The 18,335-nt window shown below is 41.2% G+C and overlaps 1 protein-coding gene across 4 annotated transcripts in view; it reads left to right on the top strand.

Moving 5' to 3' along the window:
* CHID1 (chitinase domain containing 1) overlaps nt 1-18,335 on the top strand; it is a 251,855-nt gene that overhangs the window by 103,075 nt on the left and 130,445 nt on the right. For all 4 annotated transcript variants that reach the window (XM_048854719.2, XM_048854724.2, XM_048854718.2 and 1 more), the window contains one exon: nt 2,736-2,891. In XM_048854719.2, coding sequence (XP_048710676.1) covers nt 2,736-2,891 — 156 coding nt within the window. The remainder of the gene's footprint in view (nt 1-2,735; nt 2,892-18,335) is intronic.

The following is an 18,335-nucleotide window of genomic DNA, read 5'->3' as shown; positions in this document are numbered from 1 at the left end:
ATGGGATGAATGTACAAGTATACTTTCATTCTGTGGAAAAATGGTACTGTGCACAACTGATGTTTGTACTTGCCTAATTTGGTCTTAGAGTAGACTCTAGCATTTCGGAAATTGTTTTTAAATGCTATACTAAAGACTTTCATTCCCACTGGCCATGGTTGACTTCAAACTTAACTTCCTGCTAAAAATATGCTTCTGAAGTTCCTGATAAATTTACAGTATATAGCTGAAATTTGGTTTCCCAAGGTCAGTATTGAGGTGAATTAGTAACATCTCCCTGCCATTAGGAATATCATACCATTCACTTGTACTAATCTGCAGCACTCCTAAGGGACTTTTGTTGTATCTAGTATTTTAGCATTTTGATAACCTCTAGACAGGTTTGTGTTTGGTGCTTGTTTTTCCACCCAAATGTTTAAAAGAAGCTTGTCTTTATTTTTGGAAAAGCGTTTATATAGTCCCTCACTCCCAAAACTTCCCACATCCTGCCTCTACTACTCCTCTTTCTCAGTTTCCACCACTCATTCTCAAAAATCCACTCCTAAAGCCCTAGACTAATAATAATAATAAAAAAATAGCTGGGAATGAGAACTGAGATTTGAACATATTTCTTTTACATTCTCTTTGCTGAAACATGTTCCAGTCCCAGCCACATATGCAGCTGGTTTTTTATGCCTACACAATCAGATGAAAAATAGTGACAAAACGGGAAGCTTGTCAAAGAGACCCCGGCAGTTCTTGCTTAGAATCTCCAACTGCTATTTACTCGTAACTGGCAATGGAACACAATACTGCTAAGACTGTATTCTTAAAATGTTTAATGTTGCATCATTATCATCTATATATACTAAGTGAATAGACACTTTCAAGATAGAGAATCTAGCAAGTGATAAATTATTTGTTGAATAAACAAAGCCTTAAAAACAGCATTAAAGAATTGCACAAGTTTGATCTTGAGCTTGGTATCAAAATCAAACAGCTATAAGATACCATTTTAATCTGAGGTGGAATTTTGGTGGAACAGCAACTTTGGTTTTAAGCAGTGTTATGGAGACATTTTGAGTCAGTTCTTTAACTGATGCATACAGTTACTTAAATCTGCTGTTGCTGCAGTGCAGCTGCTCTTTCTTCACAAGTTTCAGAGTAACCCGTGTTAGTCTGTATTCGCAAAAAGAAAAGGAGTACTTGTGGCACCTTGGAGACTAACAAATTTATGTTAGCATAAGCTTTCGTGAGCTACAGCATGCATCCGATGAAGTGAGCTGTAGCTCACGAAAGCTTATGCTCAAATAAATTGGTTAGTCTCTAAGGTGCCACAAGTACTCATTGTCTTTTTTCTTCACAGGGAGTCACTTCTTTTAGAGTCTGTAATAACACCTGTCATGTCCATTATTAAAAGAAATGTGATTTTATAGTAGTACCTTATCTTGAGACAGGATTTTTTGACTGGTTTTAACCTTGTATTCTGAATTTCCTTGGATAGGTCTTATCTAGGCTTGGGAGGATTAGTTTTTTTAAAAATTGGTAAATGTAAGTAAGCATCAATTTTACTGTACATGCACAAACCAATGAAAAATACTTCCATTGGTGATCAAAATTTACAGCTAGACAAAGTAAGAAAAATGCTCCTTGAGAACTTACTAGAGTTTGATTTAAGGCTATGTACTTTGTATATTTCAACATACGATGTTGAAAATGAGTGTTTTACTGGATATAAAGCTTTAAATATTTGAATTTCTACATCAATTATCATTAAATAATTGTCTGACACCCTATAATTTCCTACAACTGTGAAATTTAAATCGATGAAAATAGGAAAAAAAATGCTTAAAAATAAACATTGGTATCTGTTGAAATTATTAAAAAAAAAAAAAATCAAATTCTGCCACACCCGGTCTTAACATATGAACTATAGGACACTGCACCCATTTTGACACTACACCATTACCTTTAAAGATGAACAACTCATAATTTTTAGCAAAGTATTTTCTTTGCTAAAAGAACAGTATGCTTACTATTTTGATTTTATTCTTAATTGTACAGATATCCAAAACACTTTGAGGTAGATAGTCACCAGAGGGTGAAAGCCTCTGTTCACAAGACTGGACTATGTTGTTCCTTATGTTAGGCTACTGAGTCTTGGTGCACATGATGACAGTCAGTCTGTGTGGTCCAATTGTTCATTTTACAAACATGGCTTTTCCTTATGATGCCATTGCCCATCCAGATAATTCTGCATTTATTACCACAAGGTAGGAATGTTAAGCAACAGTGGATTAAATCCTGCTCACCAATTGTTGACTCCTTGTGTGAGTAAAATGAACAGGATTAGGTCCAGTGTGTTAAATGTTGCAACGTAACAGCAAATGTCAGAATGGTATACTAAACAATTCAAGGCACTGAGGATTTTGAATTCTCTTGTGGACATTATCCTAAGCCCAGTGAAGTGGAAAAACGCTAGGTGGAAGCCTTCTCTTCTGACTTATGTGAGATGTTTCTTTGCCTTTTTGTGCTAGGAAGGGATCATAATGTCATCTGAAAATCAGGTTGTGTGCTTTGTGCATCAAGCTAGAGTTCAGACTACAAGCGGCTGCCCATTTAGCCTTTGTAATTTTTTCATGTGCCATAGTTCACTCATCAAGTTATAATTAGTTCAAGAATACAAAGCTGCTGTTATCTGAAAATAAACACTTACTGTTTCTGACATCCTGTTTATTCTATTGCTGACCCAACAGGCCTGGCCCAAACTCCCCTCTTCCCTGGGTACGGGCCTGTGTTCAGGTGCTTGATCCTGAATCCAAATGGAGGAGTAAAATTCTGCTGGGGCTGAATTTCTATGGCATGGACTATTCAGCACTGGGTGCCTCTGGAGAGCCTATCCTTGGTAACAGGTAAAATGTCTACAGATGGTAAAATTTTATTTAAAGTTGATGTCTTTCACAGTTTTAATAATTAGTGTTTAGAAATACTGACTTGCAATCATAATGGCAGTGGCAAAAATGATCAAGGCTTTAAATTAAGTTGTAGCTTCAAGAAATTCTCTCATCAGCCATAGAAAATAGAATAGGGACTTCGTATGCAAAGGGACTGGCTTGTGTTTTTGGAAGCCAGAAATTCTGTTAAAATGTTCAGAAGCATTGTTTTCCCTTTTGCTTTTTCAGCTTCTGAAATTATCTGTTAAACTAATTTCAGTATTCGTTTTACAGCCAGAATATGCCGCCACAATACAGTTGCTTTCGTAAGTGGTATTTCAAAGAAAAAGATACAAAAAATTGCCTTTATTTCTCTTTATCAGCTTATTCTCAAGGCAACTTTACCAAACATAACCTGGAACTCCAATTTGGTTTTTAGAAGAAAATGGCTGTTCCAATTTTGGGTGATACCGACACATAATTAGCCATTTGTCCTCTTTCCAAAATACAGTATAGATATAGCTGGCTGAGCCAGAGAAGGAACAAAATACCAGTGATTTTTGGCAGGTAAATAAACTTTGTTCAGCAGTTTTGTGTGCAAGTATAAGAATCTGAAGCACAAAGTACAATTCTCATTTTCAACTGTAGGCCAGATGTGTTAGTTAACCAGTGCACCCAGGATAATTATTATTGCTTGTCCATTAAGCAGTAAAATAGAACTTAGCTGGGCAAATATTTCTAAACTGAGGGTCTGATTTTCTGTCTTGGCCTTCATTTGTGCAGACATTTGTTGCCCACATGAATTGCTCCCACAGTTTCCTTATCTGCCCTTTATTCATGCCTTTTTCTGGCAGTATGTTATAGTGCAAAATTGTAGATGCATTTCATTGCAGGTGATGAATCATTCCTGATTCTAGCTGAATAATGGGGGCCTAAATGACATTGACTAAGGGATGGGGAAGAAGAAACAGTTACCTAGAACAGAAGCTTATATATTAAAGGATTCTGCTGTGGGTAGCAAAATGACATGAGCTCTGTGTAGATCGAAAGCTTGTCTCTCTCCCCACCAGAAGCTGGTCCAATAAAAGATATTACCTTGCCCACCTCGTCTACAGTAAATCTATCATATTGCAATAGTAAAATGTGCAGTACTGGTTTTGCAGAAACAATCCTACGGTGTTGAAGCACTTCTGTATTTTCTAGATTTACTCTAGTAATTAATATAATTAATATAGTTTCCATTACAATACTTTACGTATAGAAACCTACGAATATAGGTATACTATCTTCTGGCTTTTATGATACTGCACTGTCTGTAGTGAAGTTTCCAATAATAACTATACTGTATATCTATATAGTATCTACTTTTATAGTGTATTCTATAGTATGTTATGGGACCCAATCATGCTGTCTTTGAGTTAGTGGCAAAAAAACCCCCTTCTAGTTAAGTGGTATAGAAAATTACTATATCTGTTTCCAATAGAGGATACATTTAGAGATGTAAGGGAGTTTGCAGTGAATACTATGCAGTTAAAGTAGTTATTAAGCAGGGGAATGGTCCTTCTGCCATTGAAGTCAGTGGCAGTGCATAGTACTGTCATATTTCAGTTAGCAAAAGTAATTGGAAACAACAGTCTAGATAATTTTTTTTAACTTAGTAGGCTTTCAGTTTTAAACAATTGCTTCTGTTCATGTATGCAGCTTTGTAATTGGTGCTTCTGCTTTATTTAATAAAAAACAGATTCACGGTTTAAGCTAATTTTTTCCAGAGTTGTATTTTGAGGATGCATAGTTAAATTCTGGAATCTCAGCTATAAACACTTAGAAGTTGAATCTGGATCTATTATTGAAAAGTACACTGACTGATGATCTTCTACAATGAAGTTAATTTTATTTATTTTAACTGGTAATAAACTGTTCGTAAAGGAAGCTCCAGCACTTGTGTGTCTGTGAAAATCATTAATCGCACAACCAGTGGGAGTGCTGTATTTGTTGACTTGGGGGTGTCTTGAATCTGCAGGCCAATATGGGAAATTGGTACACAGCATCTGTTACATATACATGAACCCTCACTGCTTGCAGCACTTCAGAGGAGAGATCCCCTACTGGTGGTTTACAGATACACAAGGGGTAAGGAATATGCCCTTGGCTATGGAACTTGTTCATCATGGTTTTCTGCTAGAGCCAAAGGTTGACCTTTATTTAGGACACTTTTCTAGGGCCATTTACTTATACAGGCTTTTGCCTGAGACCTACTGAGATAGGTCTCAGAGGAACAGCCGTGTTAGTCTGTATTCGCAAAAAGAAAAGGAGTACTTGTGGCACCTTAGAGACTAACCAATTTATTTGAGCATGAGCTTTCGTGAGCTACAGCTCACTTCATCAGATGTTTACCGTGGAAACTGCAGCAGACTTTATATACACACAGAAATCATGAAACAATACCTCCTCCCACCCCACTGTCCTGCTGGTAATAGCTTATCTAAAGTGATCAACAGGTGGGCCATTTCCAGCACAAATCCAGGTTTTCTCACCCTCCACCCCCCCACACAAATTCACTCTCCTGCTGGTGCTAGCCCATCCAAAGTGACAACTCTTTACATAATCAAGTCGGGCTATTTCCTGCATAGATCAAGGTTTTCTCACATCCCCCCACCCCCATACACACACAAACTCACTCTCCTGCTGGTAATAGCTCATCTAAACTGACCATTCTCCAGGTTTAAATCCAAGTTAAACCAGAACATCTGGGGGGGGGGGGGTAGGAAAAAACAAGAGGAAACAGGCTACCTTGCATAATGACTTAGCCACTCCCAGTCTCTATTTAAGCCTAAATTAATAGTATCCAATTTGCAAATGAATTCCAATTCAGCAGTTTCTCGCTGGAGTCTGGATTTGAAGTTTTTTTGTTTTAAGATAGCGACCTTCATGTCTGTGATTGCGTGACCAGAGAGATTGAAGTGTTCTCCGACTGGTTTATGAATGTTATAATTCTTGACATCTGATTTGTGTCCATTTATTCTTTTACGTAGAGACTGTCCAGTTTGACCAATGTACATGGCAGAGGGGCATTGCTGGCACATGATGGCATATATCACATTGGTGGATGTGCAGGTGAACGAGCCTCTGATAGTGTGGCTGATGTTATTAGGCCCTGTGATGGTGTCCCCTGAATAGATATGTGGGCACAATTGGCAACGGGCTTTGTTGCAAGGATAAGTTCCTGGGTTAGTGGTTCTGTTGTGTGGTATGTGGTTGTTGGTGAGTATTTGCTTCAGGTTGCGGGGCTGTCTGTAGGCAAGGACTGGCCTGTCTCCCAAGACTTGTGAGAGTGTTGGGTCATCCTTTAGGATAGGTTGTAGATCCTTAATAATGCGTTGGAGGGGTTTTAGTTGGGGGCTGAAGGTGACGGCTAGTGGCGTTCTGTTATTTTCTTTGTTAGGCCTGTCCTGTAGTAGGTAACTTCTGGGAACTCTTCTGGCTCTATCAATCTGTTTCTTTACTTCTGCAGGTGGGTATTGTAGTTGTAAGAAAGCTTGACAGAGATCTTGTAGGTGTTTGTCTCTGTCTGAGGGGTTGGAGCAAATGCGGTTGTATCGCAGAGCTTGGCTGTAGACGATGGATCGTGTGGTGTGGTCAGGGTGAAAGCTGGAGGCATGCAGGTAGGAATAGCGGTCAGTAGGTTTCCGGTATAGGGTGGTGTTTATGTGGCCATTGTTTATTAGCACTGTAGTGTCCAGGAAGTGGATCTCTTGTGTGGACTGGACCAGGCTGAGGTTGATGGTGGGATGGAAATTGTTGAAATCATGGTGGAATTCCTCAAGGGCTTCTTTTCCATGGGTCCAGATGATGAAGATGTCATCAATATAGCGCAAGTAGAGTAGGGGCTTTAGGGGACGAGAGCTGAGGAAGCGTTGTTCTAAATCAGCCATAAAAATGTTGGCATAGTGTGGGGCCATGCGGGTACCCATAGCAGTGCCGCTGATCTGAAGGTATACATTGTCCCCAAATGTGAAATAGTTATGGGTAAGGACAAAGTCACAAAGTTCAGCCACCAGGTTAGCCGTGACATTATCGGGGATAGTGTTCTTGACGGCTTGTAGTCCATCTTTGTGTGGAATGTTGGTGTAGAGGGCTTCTACATCCATAGTAGCCAGGATGGTGTTATCAGGAAGATCACCGATGGATTGAAGTTTCCTCAGGAAGTCAGTGGTGTCTCGAAGGTAGCTGGGAGTGCTGGTAGCGTAGGGCCTGAGGAGGGAGTCTACATAGCCAGACAATCCTGCTGTCAGGGTGCCAATGCCTGAGATGATGGGGCGCCCAGGATTTCCAGGTTTATGGATCTTGGGTAGTAGATAGAATATCCCAGGTCGGGGTTCCAGGGGTGTGTCTGTGCGGATTTGATCTTGTGCTTTTTCAGGACGTTTCTTGAGCAAATGCTGTAGTTGCTTTTGGTAACTCTCAGTGGGATCATAGGGTAATGGCTTGTAGAAACTCATGTTGGAGAGCTGCCGAGCAGCCTCTTGTTCATATTCCGACCTATTCATGATGACAACAGCACCTCCTTTGTCAGCCTTTTTGATTATGATGTCAGAGTTGTTTCTGAGGCTGTGGATGGCATTGCGTTCCGCATGGCTGAGGTTATGGGGCAAGTGATGCTGCTTTTCCACAATTTCAGCCCGTGCACGTCGGCGGAAGCACTCTATGTAGAAGTCCAGTCTGCTGTTTCGACCTTCAGGAGGAGTCCATCTAGAATCCCTCTTTCTGTAGTGTTGGCAGGGAGACCTCTGTGGATTAGTATGTTGTTCAGAGGTATTTTGGAAATATTCCTTGAGACGGAGACGTCGAAAATAGGATTCTAGGTCACCACAGAACTGTATCATGTTCGTGGGGGTGGAGGGGCAGAAGGAGAGGCCCCGAGATAGAACAGCTGCTTCTGCTGGGCTGAGAGTATAGTTGGATAGGTTAACAATATTGCTAGGTGGGGTGAGGGAACCAGTGCTGTGGCCCCTTGTAGCATGTAGTAGTTTAGAAAGTTTAGTGTCTTTTTTCTTTTGTAGAGAAGCAAAGTGTGCGTTGTAAATGGCTTGTCTAGTTTTAGTAAAATCCAGCCACGAGGAAGTTTGTGTGGAAGGTTGGTTCTCATAAAGAACCACAGTATGCCAACATTTTTATGGCTGATTTAGAACAACGCTTCCTCAGCTCTCGTCCCCTAAAGCCCCTACTCTACTTGCGCTATATTGATGACATCTTCATCATCTGGACCCATGGAAAAGAAGCCCTTGAGGAATTCCACCATGATTTCAACAATTTCCATCCCACCACCAACCTCAGCCTGGTCCAGTCCACACAAGAGATCCACTTCCTGGACACTACAGTGCTAATAAACAATGGCCACATAAACACCACCCTATACCGGAAACCTACTGACCGCTATTCCTACCTGCATGCCTCCAGCTTTCACCCTGACCACACCACACGATCCATCGTCTACAGCCAAGCTCTGCGATACAACCGCATTTGCTCCAACCCCTCAGACAGAGACAAACACCTACAAGATCTCTGTCAAGCTTTCTTACAACTACAATACCCACCTGCAGAAGTAAAGAAACAGATTGATAGAGCCAGAAGAGTTCCCAGAAGTTACCTACTACAGGACAGGCCTAACAAAGAAAATAACAGAACGCCACTAGCCGTCACCTTCAGCCCCCAACTAAAACCCCTCCAACGCATTATTAAGGATCTACAACCTATCCTAAAGGATGACCCAACACTCTCACAAGTCTTGGGAGACAGGCCAGTCCTTGCCTACAGACAGCCCCGCAACCTGAAGCAAATACTCACCAACAACCACATACCACACAACAGAACCACTAACCCAGGAACTTATCCTTGCAACAAAGCCCGTTGCCAATTGTGCCCACATATCTATTCAGGGGACACCATCACAGGGCCTAATAACATCAGCCACACTATCAGAGGCTCGTTCACCTGCACATCCACCAATGTGATATATGCCATCATGTGCCAGCAATGCCCCTCTGCCATGTACATTGGTCAAACTGGACAGTCTCTACGTAAAAGAATAAATGGACACAAATCAGATGTCAAGAATTATAACATTCATAAACCAGTCGGAGAACACTTCAATCTCTCTGGTCACGCAATCACAGACATGAAGGTCGCTATCTTAAAACAAAAAAACTTCAAATCCAGACTCCAGCGAGAAACTGCTGAATTGGAATTCATTTGCAAATTGGATACTATTAATTTAGGCTTAAATAGAGACTGGGAGTGGCTAAGTCATTATGCAAGGTAGCCTGTTTCCTCTTGTTTTTTCCTACCCCCCCCCCCCCCAGATGTTCTGGTTTAACTTGGATTTAAACCTGGAGAATGGTCAGTTTAGATGAGCTATTACCAGCAGGAGAGTGAGTTTGTGTGTGTATGGGGGTGGGGGGATGTGAGAAAACCTTGATCTATGCAGGAAATAGCCCGACTTGATTATGTAAAGAGTTGTCACTTTGGATGGGCTAGCACCAGCAGGAGAGTGAATTTGTGTGGGGGGGTGGAGGGTGAGAAAACCTGGATTTGTGCTGGAAATGGCCCACCTGTTGATCACTTTAGATAAGCTATTACCAGCAGGACAGTGGGGTGGGAGGAGGTATTGTTTCATGATTTCTGTGTGTATATAAAGTCTGCTGCAGTTTCCACGGTAAACATCTGATGAAGTGAGCTGTAGCTCACGAAAGCTCATGCTCAAATAAATTGGTTAGTCTCTAAGGTGCCACAAGTACTCCTTTTCTTTTTGAGATAGGTCTGATCCTTTTTCTTTTAAGGGAATAGATGGAGAGTTGGAGTGTGTCTTAAGATTTTCACTGACAATAAGTCAGTGTATAAATTGTCTTTTAAATATTGTAGATACTTGTAAGAATTTTATTATACTTAATCTTTAAGATCTGATTACTGGAGCACCATTTTGGGGGAAGAAAATGTACTAAGAATAGGATTAATACACTATTATGTTACAGTGAATCACAGGATACATAAACTTCAGTTTACAAGAAAAGATGTTCTGGGTTGCTGCTTGTGGGGTGTGCAAGGTGAGGCATGAGTCAGCCTAATTGAGACTTAATCAATTTTGGCCTTTATTTATAAATTTCAAACAGAATCTCTGTCATCTGTAGTTTCTGATCATCTATTTGATAGGTGATAAATAGATAAGACAGAACAACAAGGAGCTCAAGCTACCAACTTTTGGGGTACTGGGAAGCTCTCCTCATTGTCTCAGTCTGTGGTCAGGTATTCTCCAACCTGAGCCTGTGTTCACTTGATTTCTTATACCTTTCCATTTTACATATTCATTAGCTTTCTTCCAGTCAGCATTAAGTATTGTGACTTGGGCTTGCTACTTTGCTCCTTCTCCTTCCAGCTCTGCTGCAGAAAATGGAAGTCATCTCAATGAAGTATAGGGGCCTGTGGTGAGCAGTAGAAAGGAAAAGGAGGGGTCTGGCAGAAGTTCATTCATGTTTTCTGCCTTGGTTTTGAGGTGAAGGGCTCTTCTCCTTTCCCTGTGTGGGAAGAGGGTGAGGAATTCAACATGGTGTCATCTGGCTAGGTTTATTTCCTTACCCTCTAGCCTTCCTTGTCAGATGAGCTGGAGAGTGTGGGAGGAAGCCTAAATGGCAATGCACTAACTATATTGTAGGAAAAGACTGAAGGACTATCCTGATGGCATTAGTGAATTCAGTTGTAGATGCAGCGAGAGGAGGGAGCTGTCACTGAAAACTATTGCAGCCTTCTCTCCTGCCTTTGTCTCTCTTCCTGCCCCATTCAATCCATCCAAAACTTTGCCACAAAATCCATCTTGCCCACTGCTGACTACAACCAATTTCTTCAAACCCCTTAGTGGCTTTCCTTTTGTCTAATTTTATTATTCTGTTGTAAAACTGCACCTATCCAGAGCTCTTGGAACAGGTGAATAATTTGTTTTAAAAGCTGTTGTGAAAGGTGACTCTCACCAGCAGTGGTGCCTAGTGGTCAGGCTCATGGTCCCCCTTTCTTTTACAACTCTGTCCTATGGGATCAGTCCCTTCTTTTGTGGCTCAGTCCTCCGGCCAAGTCATGCGCTATACTCCGCCCCTTTCTGGATATACAGAAAGAAAAAAACAATAACGGAGAAGTCTTTTGGTGTCCAGTAGGGTGTTGGGACTTTCTCCTTAGCTCCAGGATTTGGTGTCTGGTCCCTTCTGCATTCAGGGTTTTCCCCAGCTGGATTCCCCACCAAGCGGTAGACTCCTGTTGTTGTCCCACCTTCAAGTGCTGGTAGGGGAGCCCAGGCCTACCGTCCCCATCAGGCTCCAGTCCAGGGTGATCTAAGTTCTGTACCGTAGGGTGCTAAATAGCTGCATCCTTGCATCACTTCCCATCTGAGTTTCCCTGTTTTTATTTCCCTGCAGGTTAAATTAAAGAACTGAACTGAAAATAAAGTTTCTGATCTTCCTAAACAGTCTCCAGTCTCTCTCCTTTACTGGCTTGGGCAGGACCAAGTGTGGTCAGGTCTCAGGCAACAAGAGCTCCTGGGCTGTTATTTCCCCAGAGCAGAGATCTGTTCCCTTCTCCTGCTTGCCTCCTTCTGAGCTGCTCTGCTTTCCCTTTTAAGCTCCTCCAACTTGTACAGGCTTTATAGGTATGGCTGGGCAGGGCTGCCTCGGCCCAGAGCTGCTCATAAACCCCTTGTTATCCAGTCTGGGATTTGTATACCTCATCTCATTAGTATATACAAATGTCACCACTGACTGTGCTCATTTAATTATCCTCCCCAACCCACCAAGAATAAAATTTCCCCTCTTGTTCTGCCTCAGACATTAAGGCTCTGCACATTTTAGTTCTTTTCTGCTTCTCTGGTAATCTTTTTATTCCTGCTGCCCCCTTTGGTGTGCACAAACTGTGTGACTGGGTTACCCCTTTGTGCTCTCCCACTTCAGTGTCTGCCTTCTGCTGTGCAGTCCCTTGAAGGCAGCTTTGTAACTTTACCTAGTGTAAAACGGTGTATGGCTTGCTTATGATCTTTTCAAGTACTTGTGTTCCTGAGTCTGCCCTGACTTCCAGTTTGTTTCTGGGTACAATCCCAAGTGTTTGCTTTCACCTGTAAGGTGGTCAAGCAGTACGCTGACTTGAGTCCTGGCTGCCTCGAAGACAGCCTCTTCAGCTTGTCAACTCCTGTAGAATAACATGAAGTGTTTTGTTAATAGTCCTCCCATGTAGGTCCAGAGTGGCTGGTACTGTTGTCTTCAATGTCCCCCAGAATTCAATATTGACCTGGGCATATTGCAAGGGCACACACTTACATAGGTCTTTCCCTGCAAGTATATGGGAATGTCCGATCTTTTTTTTTTTTTTTCAAGTGGTAAGTGGATACAGTTGGAATATGTCTTAAGCCTTTCATAGGCAATGAGTCTGTGTGCAAGCTATTTGATTTTTAAATATAGTATGCACTTAAGGATTTTGTTGCATCTAGATATTTAATTTTATAAAATGTGCAGAAGTGTTGAAACCTTTGCTGGCCTTGTGTTTTCCTCCATGGTAGGGATGGTTGATGACAGTATAGTGAGCAGTGAATGGAGTGAGGCTGTGAGCATAGGCAGACTTCATGCACTGAATATTTTCTAATCAGGAAGGTCACAAAATAATTTTCTGTAACATTTCTATTTGCATAAAATATCTAGCCAATGGTTTTTATTGTCGAATGTAATCTGAAGGTATAAGTACTCAATCAGAATTTGTCTGAATAGACATACAGTATATCTGTATGATATCCTTTGCCTTTATGTCCATCATAAAAAAGTAATGTGTATATATTTTATTATAATTAAATGAAGTGAAAACATTTTTTCTCTTACAGCACAATGCTATCTGTCATTGGGAGTTATTATACTAGAAACTAGTAGTAAAGCTGCTTACATTTTGCAATAAGTATATGTTCATATCTCAGTGCAGCTCTGTAAATATATTTTTTGCTATTTTAATGAGTCCATCTCACAGTGATAGGACATCTCTGATACTTAAATCAGCCAAGTACCAGCATGATTTTGCTTCACAGAAGCCGTGTTAGCTTCTCCTTTTTTTCGCAAACAATTTTTGCCCAGTTTCTGAAATAAGACGTGTGATCTGTAATGTAATCTGGTTTTTAGAGGTATAGTATTTGCTGCGCTCCGGTCCTCAAGCATGAAGTTCTGAACTGCAAACATGCAGTCATTAAAACGTGCCACTATATTAAAATCCTGTCAAACTTAACCATCTGGTCTTGGCGACTTGCTGATCTAATTACCCATTTGTTCCAGCACTTCATCTATTGATATCTCAATCTGACAGTACGTCATCCTTACTTGAAAAGAGTAGATCTGGGGTGAGTAGCTCCTTAATACATTCTGAATACTGAAAAATCTGCAATATCCTTACCCTTTATTGCTTCCCTTAGATCTCTGATAGACCAGGAGGCCCATTTATTCTTTGACAGGCTAAGTTCTGCTTCCCATATATTTATTTTTCCTTTGGCTATTTGCTTTTCAAAAACTTTCTTAGCCCTGTGAACTTTCATCTTACGTTTTACTGGCAATAGTACATGCTCCTTTTTCTTGGCTTGCTTTGGGTGGCTCTTCCAGTTCACCGATGCTACTCTGTTCCTTGGTGGATAATATCTGTGAAGTATGTGTTGTTTTTGTTATATAGAAAAGATGGAGGCCAGTAAACTTTATTGTTGCGTGTGAACTAGAATACATTTGAACTTGGGTCACTAAAGTCCATCATGTGCAAACAATGTCACTCACTCCGTTTATATTAATGTAATGTTGATTTGTGCGTTAATTAGAGGTACAATTCCAATGGCTTGTGTTATACAGGAGGTTAGACTAGATGATCACTATAGTTCCTTCTGGCATTGGAATCTATGGATACTTGGCATTGCTCTCCAGAGTTTTTGGAAAATACAATAAAATCTTCCTTAACTGGGATGTCATGGGGCGGTAGGGAATATTTTTAAATTTATATATAAAAGACTACTGCAGTGCCTTCTTCAAGAGGCTTTGTCTTTAAATCCATCTGGACACTGAAGCTGGCACAAAACACATCTGCCTGCTTAAGTGGAGAATCATACTGTGAGTGCATTACCCCACTACTCCATGATCTGCACTGGTTCTGGTGTCTGGATAGAATTAAAGATGGTGATATTGACCTGTAAAGACCTTGATGGCCTGGGATTGACATTTGTCAAACAGCCCCTCTCGTACTGTACTGCCACAGCTGATGTGCTTAAGCTGGAACACCTTTTCGTGAAGGGGATAATGGGGATTGAAGGCCCTCAACTTTAGAATTTGCTGCAGCCTAAATAATCCAAATTTGCGGATCTCTACAGCATGCTCTAAAGTTAATATTTCTTCCTAGTTTTTGAGGAGAATTGAGGGTGCGGGAGTAGTATTTTTAGCTTTCTATATCTTTTGGCTACTTGGGGCTCAGATGAAATTGCTAATGTAATGAAGATGTCTGGACAACCATTTTAAAGGATATCAAGGATGCTTAGAGCAGATGAGAACATTTGCTTTTTATTCCATAGAGAAATCTAAAATTTCTATAAACATACATTTATATAGATATAAAAACCTACTTGTGCCAAACATTATCCTTATCACTTTTTTTGTCTGTATTCCCTTTCTCTGCCAACTTGTTTTTCCTACAAGGTAAGGTTTTTCCTAGATGGGTCAGGGACCATTTTCCTTTGTCGGTACAATTCCTAGTGCATTTTGGGTACTACCATAATATAAGTGTGGTTGTGATGGCCTTGGGATCAGGATTTGAACCCACTCATTGACTAAGAAACACAAACTCTGTTCCCTGGGAGAGCTTTAAGCAAATCAGTGGTCCTGATTTAGCATGTCCCAGTTAAACTTAATATACTGTGTGTATGTTGAACCATTAATTTGTACAGTACTGTTAAAGGGAAGGGTGATAGGTATGCCAGTTTCCTGCAGTATTCTTGAAAAACTTTATTGAATTAAATTTAAGTATCTTTGGAGTCTCTTGTATTAAATGGAAAGGCTATATAGTATTGTGGGCCTGGATGATCAAGGAGCTATATTGAACAATGTGTCAGATAAGAGTGGTCTTGTGGGACAATGCGTGTGAAGTGGATTTCCCGGGAGAAATGCCTAGGGAGAGGTTAATGCAATTCCTCTCTCTGAGTTATGCATAGCCACAGCCTTTTGAAGCTTTGCCTGGAGGAGCAGACCATTATCATCTGATTACCTGTTACATGAGTCCAGGATCAAAGGCTGAAGCTGTATGAAAGAAACATTGAACTATTAATGGTTGTGTGAACTTGAACTTGAAACTACAAAAAGCCCTGTTGGGTGGTTTGAAGTTGTGACTCCTACCCTGACCCTTGCTGGAGTTGTGGGATGATCTCTGGTAATCTTATTCACATGTGTGTAGCTTGTTTTATTGTTTTTAATATGTTTTCTCAATAATGCTTTCATCTTAAGAATAAATGTGATTGCTTAGAAAGACCTGAGTGGTAACTTCTAGCCACTGGCAATTAGACTGTTTATAGCCTCTGAAGAGAAAGCAAAGGTCAGATTCTGGCCTGTTTAAACAATCTAGATTGGTTGGGATATCACCATGTAAGCAGGGAACTATGCAGCCTAGAAAAACCCCATCAGCAGTGTGGGGAGACATGGTCTCTATCCGAGAGAGGTGACGGCTCAGGATGTGCTGGATTTGTGCTGCTAAAGGATATTTGATAATGTGTGCATGATGGGCGGGGGAAAGATGCTAAAGGAGGGATGTGGGGCTGGTGAGTGAGTGTGTAACTAAGTGAATGCTGCTGGATTTTGGAAGTTGGGACTGTAGGGAGTGCAGGTTGTGATTTGCTGGTGGTAATGTTGGGTAGGCTCAAGGGAATGGCAGGAAGCTTAACTTCGCTGCTTACCCTGATCCCTGTGTAGTTAATTGATCGGTTTCTGCTGCCTCTTCCCACACCATGTGTGGCTTTGAAAAGATGCAGTTTAAGGGTCAGTTCATGCCATGTGCCTTACTTAGGTCAATCTAGGCCTACACTTAGCATCTTCAGCCTCCAGTTGAAATCAATTGGAGATGGGTATGTTAAGTGCCTCCAGGAAGCACCTGGCATCCTGCAGGATTAGCCCTTGAGGAAGCTGTAGTACTGGCCAAATGCTTTTGTTAAACCGTGCCCCTGGGGGGTTGTCTGCAGCAGGAATTGAACTTGGGACCTATGGTTCTAAAAACACAAGTTTCTCTGCTCTTTGAGCTAAAAGACTTGTCTTTGTTAGACAATGCTGTATTATCCTCATCAACCTCTCCGGCCCAGCCACAACTCGAGGGGGTTCAGTGCATCACAGAGTGGGTTATACAGTGACTGCGCAGAGCAGATTTTCAGCTGTTGTTTCCCTCTTCCATCTCACCCCTAAAACTGGCACTTCCTTTGTTCTGGTAAATGTCACTTTCTAATCTATTTCCCCATTGATTTTGATTCAGTAGACAAGACCTGCTGTTGATTAGTATGTGTGATGGTGGGGGGGGGGGGAATGATCTGTTTAAAAATAAACTGATGACGTGTGTTTCTGGATACAGCTGTTGTAAGGAAGGACTTGTTTATCATAGGATACAGCAGAACAGAACAGGACTGAATAGCACCAGACTCTGACTGCCTGTTCTCTTTACTAGCAAACTGGCACTAATGAGATCATTTGTATTTCCTTAAAGAGGGTTGCTGTTTGATGTAATGCTGGGTGCTTTTTGAACAGAGAGGATTTTTTTTTTAAGGCTTAAAAGAAAGCAACTCAGTTTTTCTAATGTTAATAAACTGATTTTCTAATATGCATTTCGTAAAGTTTAATATTAATCTACTCAGTGAATTGAATTTCCACACTTGCTCAGGATGTAAAGTAGTAGAGCTACACGCTATTCAAAGTAAAAAAGAGTATGTGATGTTATCTTTATCTTTTAGGGGTTATTTTCCTTCCTCTAGCTGATATAGTCCTACTTCTAAAATCAGGCAAGGGATGTGCAGTCTCAGCAACAATCCTGGTCCTGGAGCTGGATGGCATAGCAGATCAATATCTGAACTAAGGCAGTAATAAATGAGAGCAAAAAAGAGCAGCCCAGAATAGTCAGAACTGAATTCCATCTGGTCTGAGAGACACTTTCAGGCTTGACCCAGATAGTGATCAGCAGTTGGATAAGATAATTTATTATTCCACTGTTGGAATGAATTAGTCAGTTATAGATTTTGTGCAGTAAAGGTACTTTATGCATGTACACCAACAGCTCGCTCTTTTTGATCTCATAATGGGCTAGTGACTGCTGCCCTAATCCATCTTCATCTGATTGCTTCTACTGTTAAACTTAGTGGGTGAGCAAGGACCTTCAGTGGTGGGGAGATGATATTGTAGACCTGAGCCTGGGAGAACAAAGTTGAGTGCTCTTCCCTCTTCTAACCATAGGTTACTTGTATTCCCCCTGCTCTCTAGAGTTCTCCCTGCTCTCTGATGGCTTATAGACCAAGGAGTCTTCTAATTTTGGCCGGGTCTACATAACGAAGTTTGGTCGGCATAGCTGTGTCAGTCAGAGGTGTGAAAAAACTCCCCAAGGTAACATAGCTATGCTAGCAAAAGCCCCGGTGTAGATGCAACTCTGCCACCAGAAGAATGTTGTGCTAATATTGTTTGGGGAGGTAGTACGATGCCCTCAGAAAATTCCCTCTGTAGGCATAAGCTGTATCTAGTCTGCCAGTATAGCTGAGTTGGCAAAGTCTGTGTATAGTAGATGAGGCCTTAAACAGGGGAGGGAACTACAGAGCTGGGCCAAGACCCATTGGCATTACCTTCCCCTGCTATGGTGACTGAGTGGGATGCAGGGAAGGAAAATGTATGGGAAGCCCCCAAAAGGGGAAAGCATGAAAAGAGAGGCTAGGAGAAGGTTGAGAGGCTGGAACTACAGAGTTCCAATGGGGAACAGGGCTAGAGACTGTGGAGTATTTTGCATGGAGGTGTGAGTTAGGGGAAAATAGAATATGTCCTTGGCAATCAAGGAGGAAGCCTTTTCCTCAGACGATTTGAATTTCAGCATGAAATTGCAAGCAAATACTCATCCCTTTTTTTTAAGGGGTTTTTAAGCCAATTTCACTTTCTGATCTGTTTCAAGATTTTTGACAATGCAATACCATTAGGTGGCGAATTACAGATCTCTTAAGTGTGTGAAGACAATTCAGAAATATATTGGAGCAATGATGTCTTGGAGCAGAAACTTGTGGTAGAATGTTGAGTGATTTAGGTTGAGTGTTTATGTGCACAGCACAGACACCAGTAGTAGCTGCCAGTAGTTTTAAAGATATACCTACATCAGTGGCTCTGT

Source organism: Caretta caretta, chromosome 6 (assembly GCF_965140235.1).
Source record: "Caretta caretta isolate rCarCar2 chromosome 6, rCarCar1.hap1, whole genome shotgun sequence".
NCBI lineage: Eukaryota > Metazoa > Chordata > Testudines > Cheloniidae > Caretta > Caretta caretta.
Note: the sequence above shows the minus strand (reverse complement) of the source record. Positions and strands in the feature narration are given on the sequence as shown.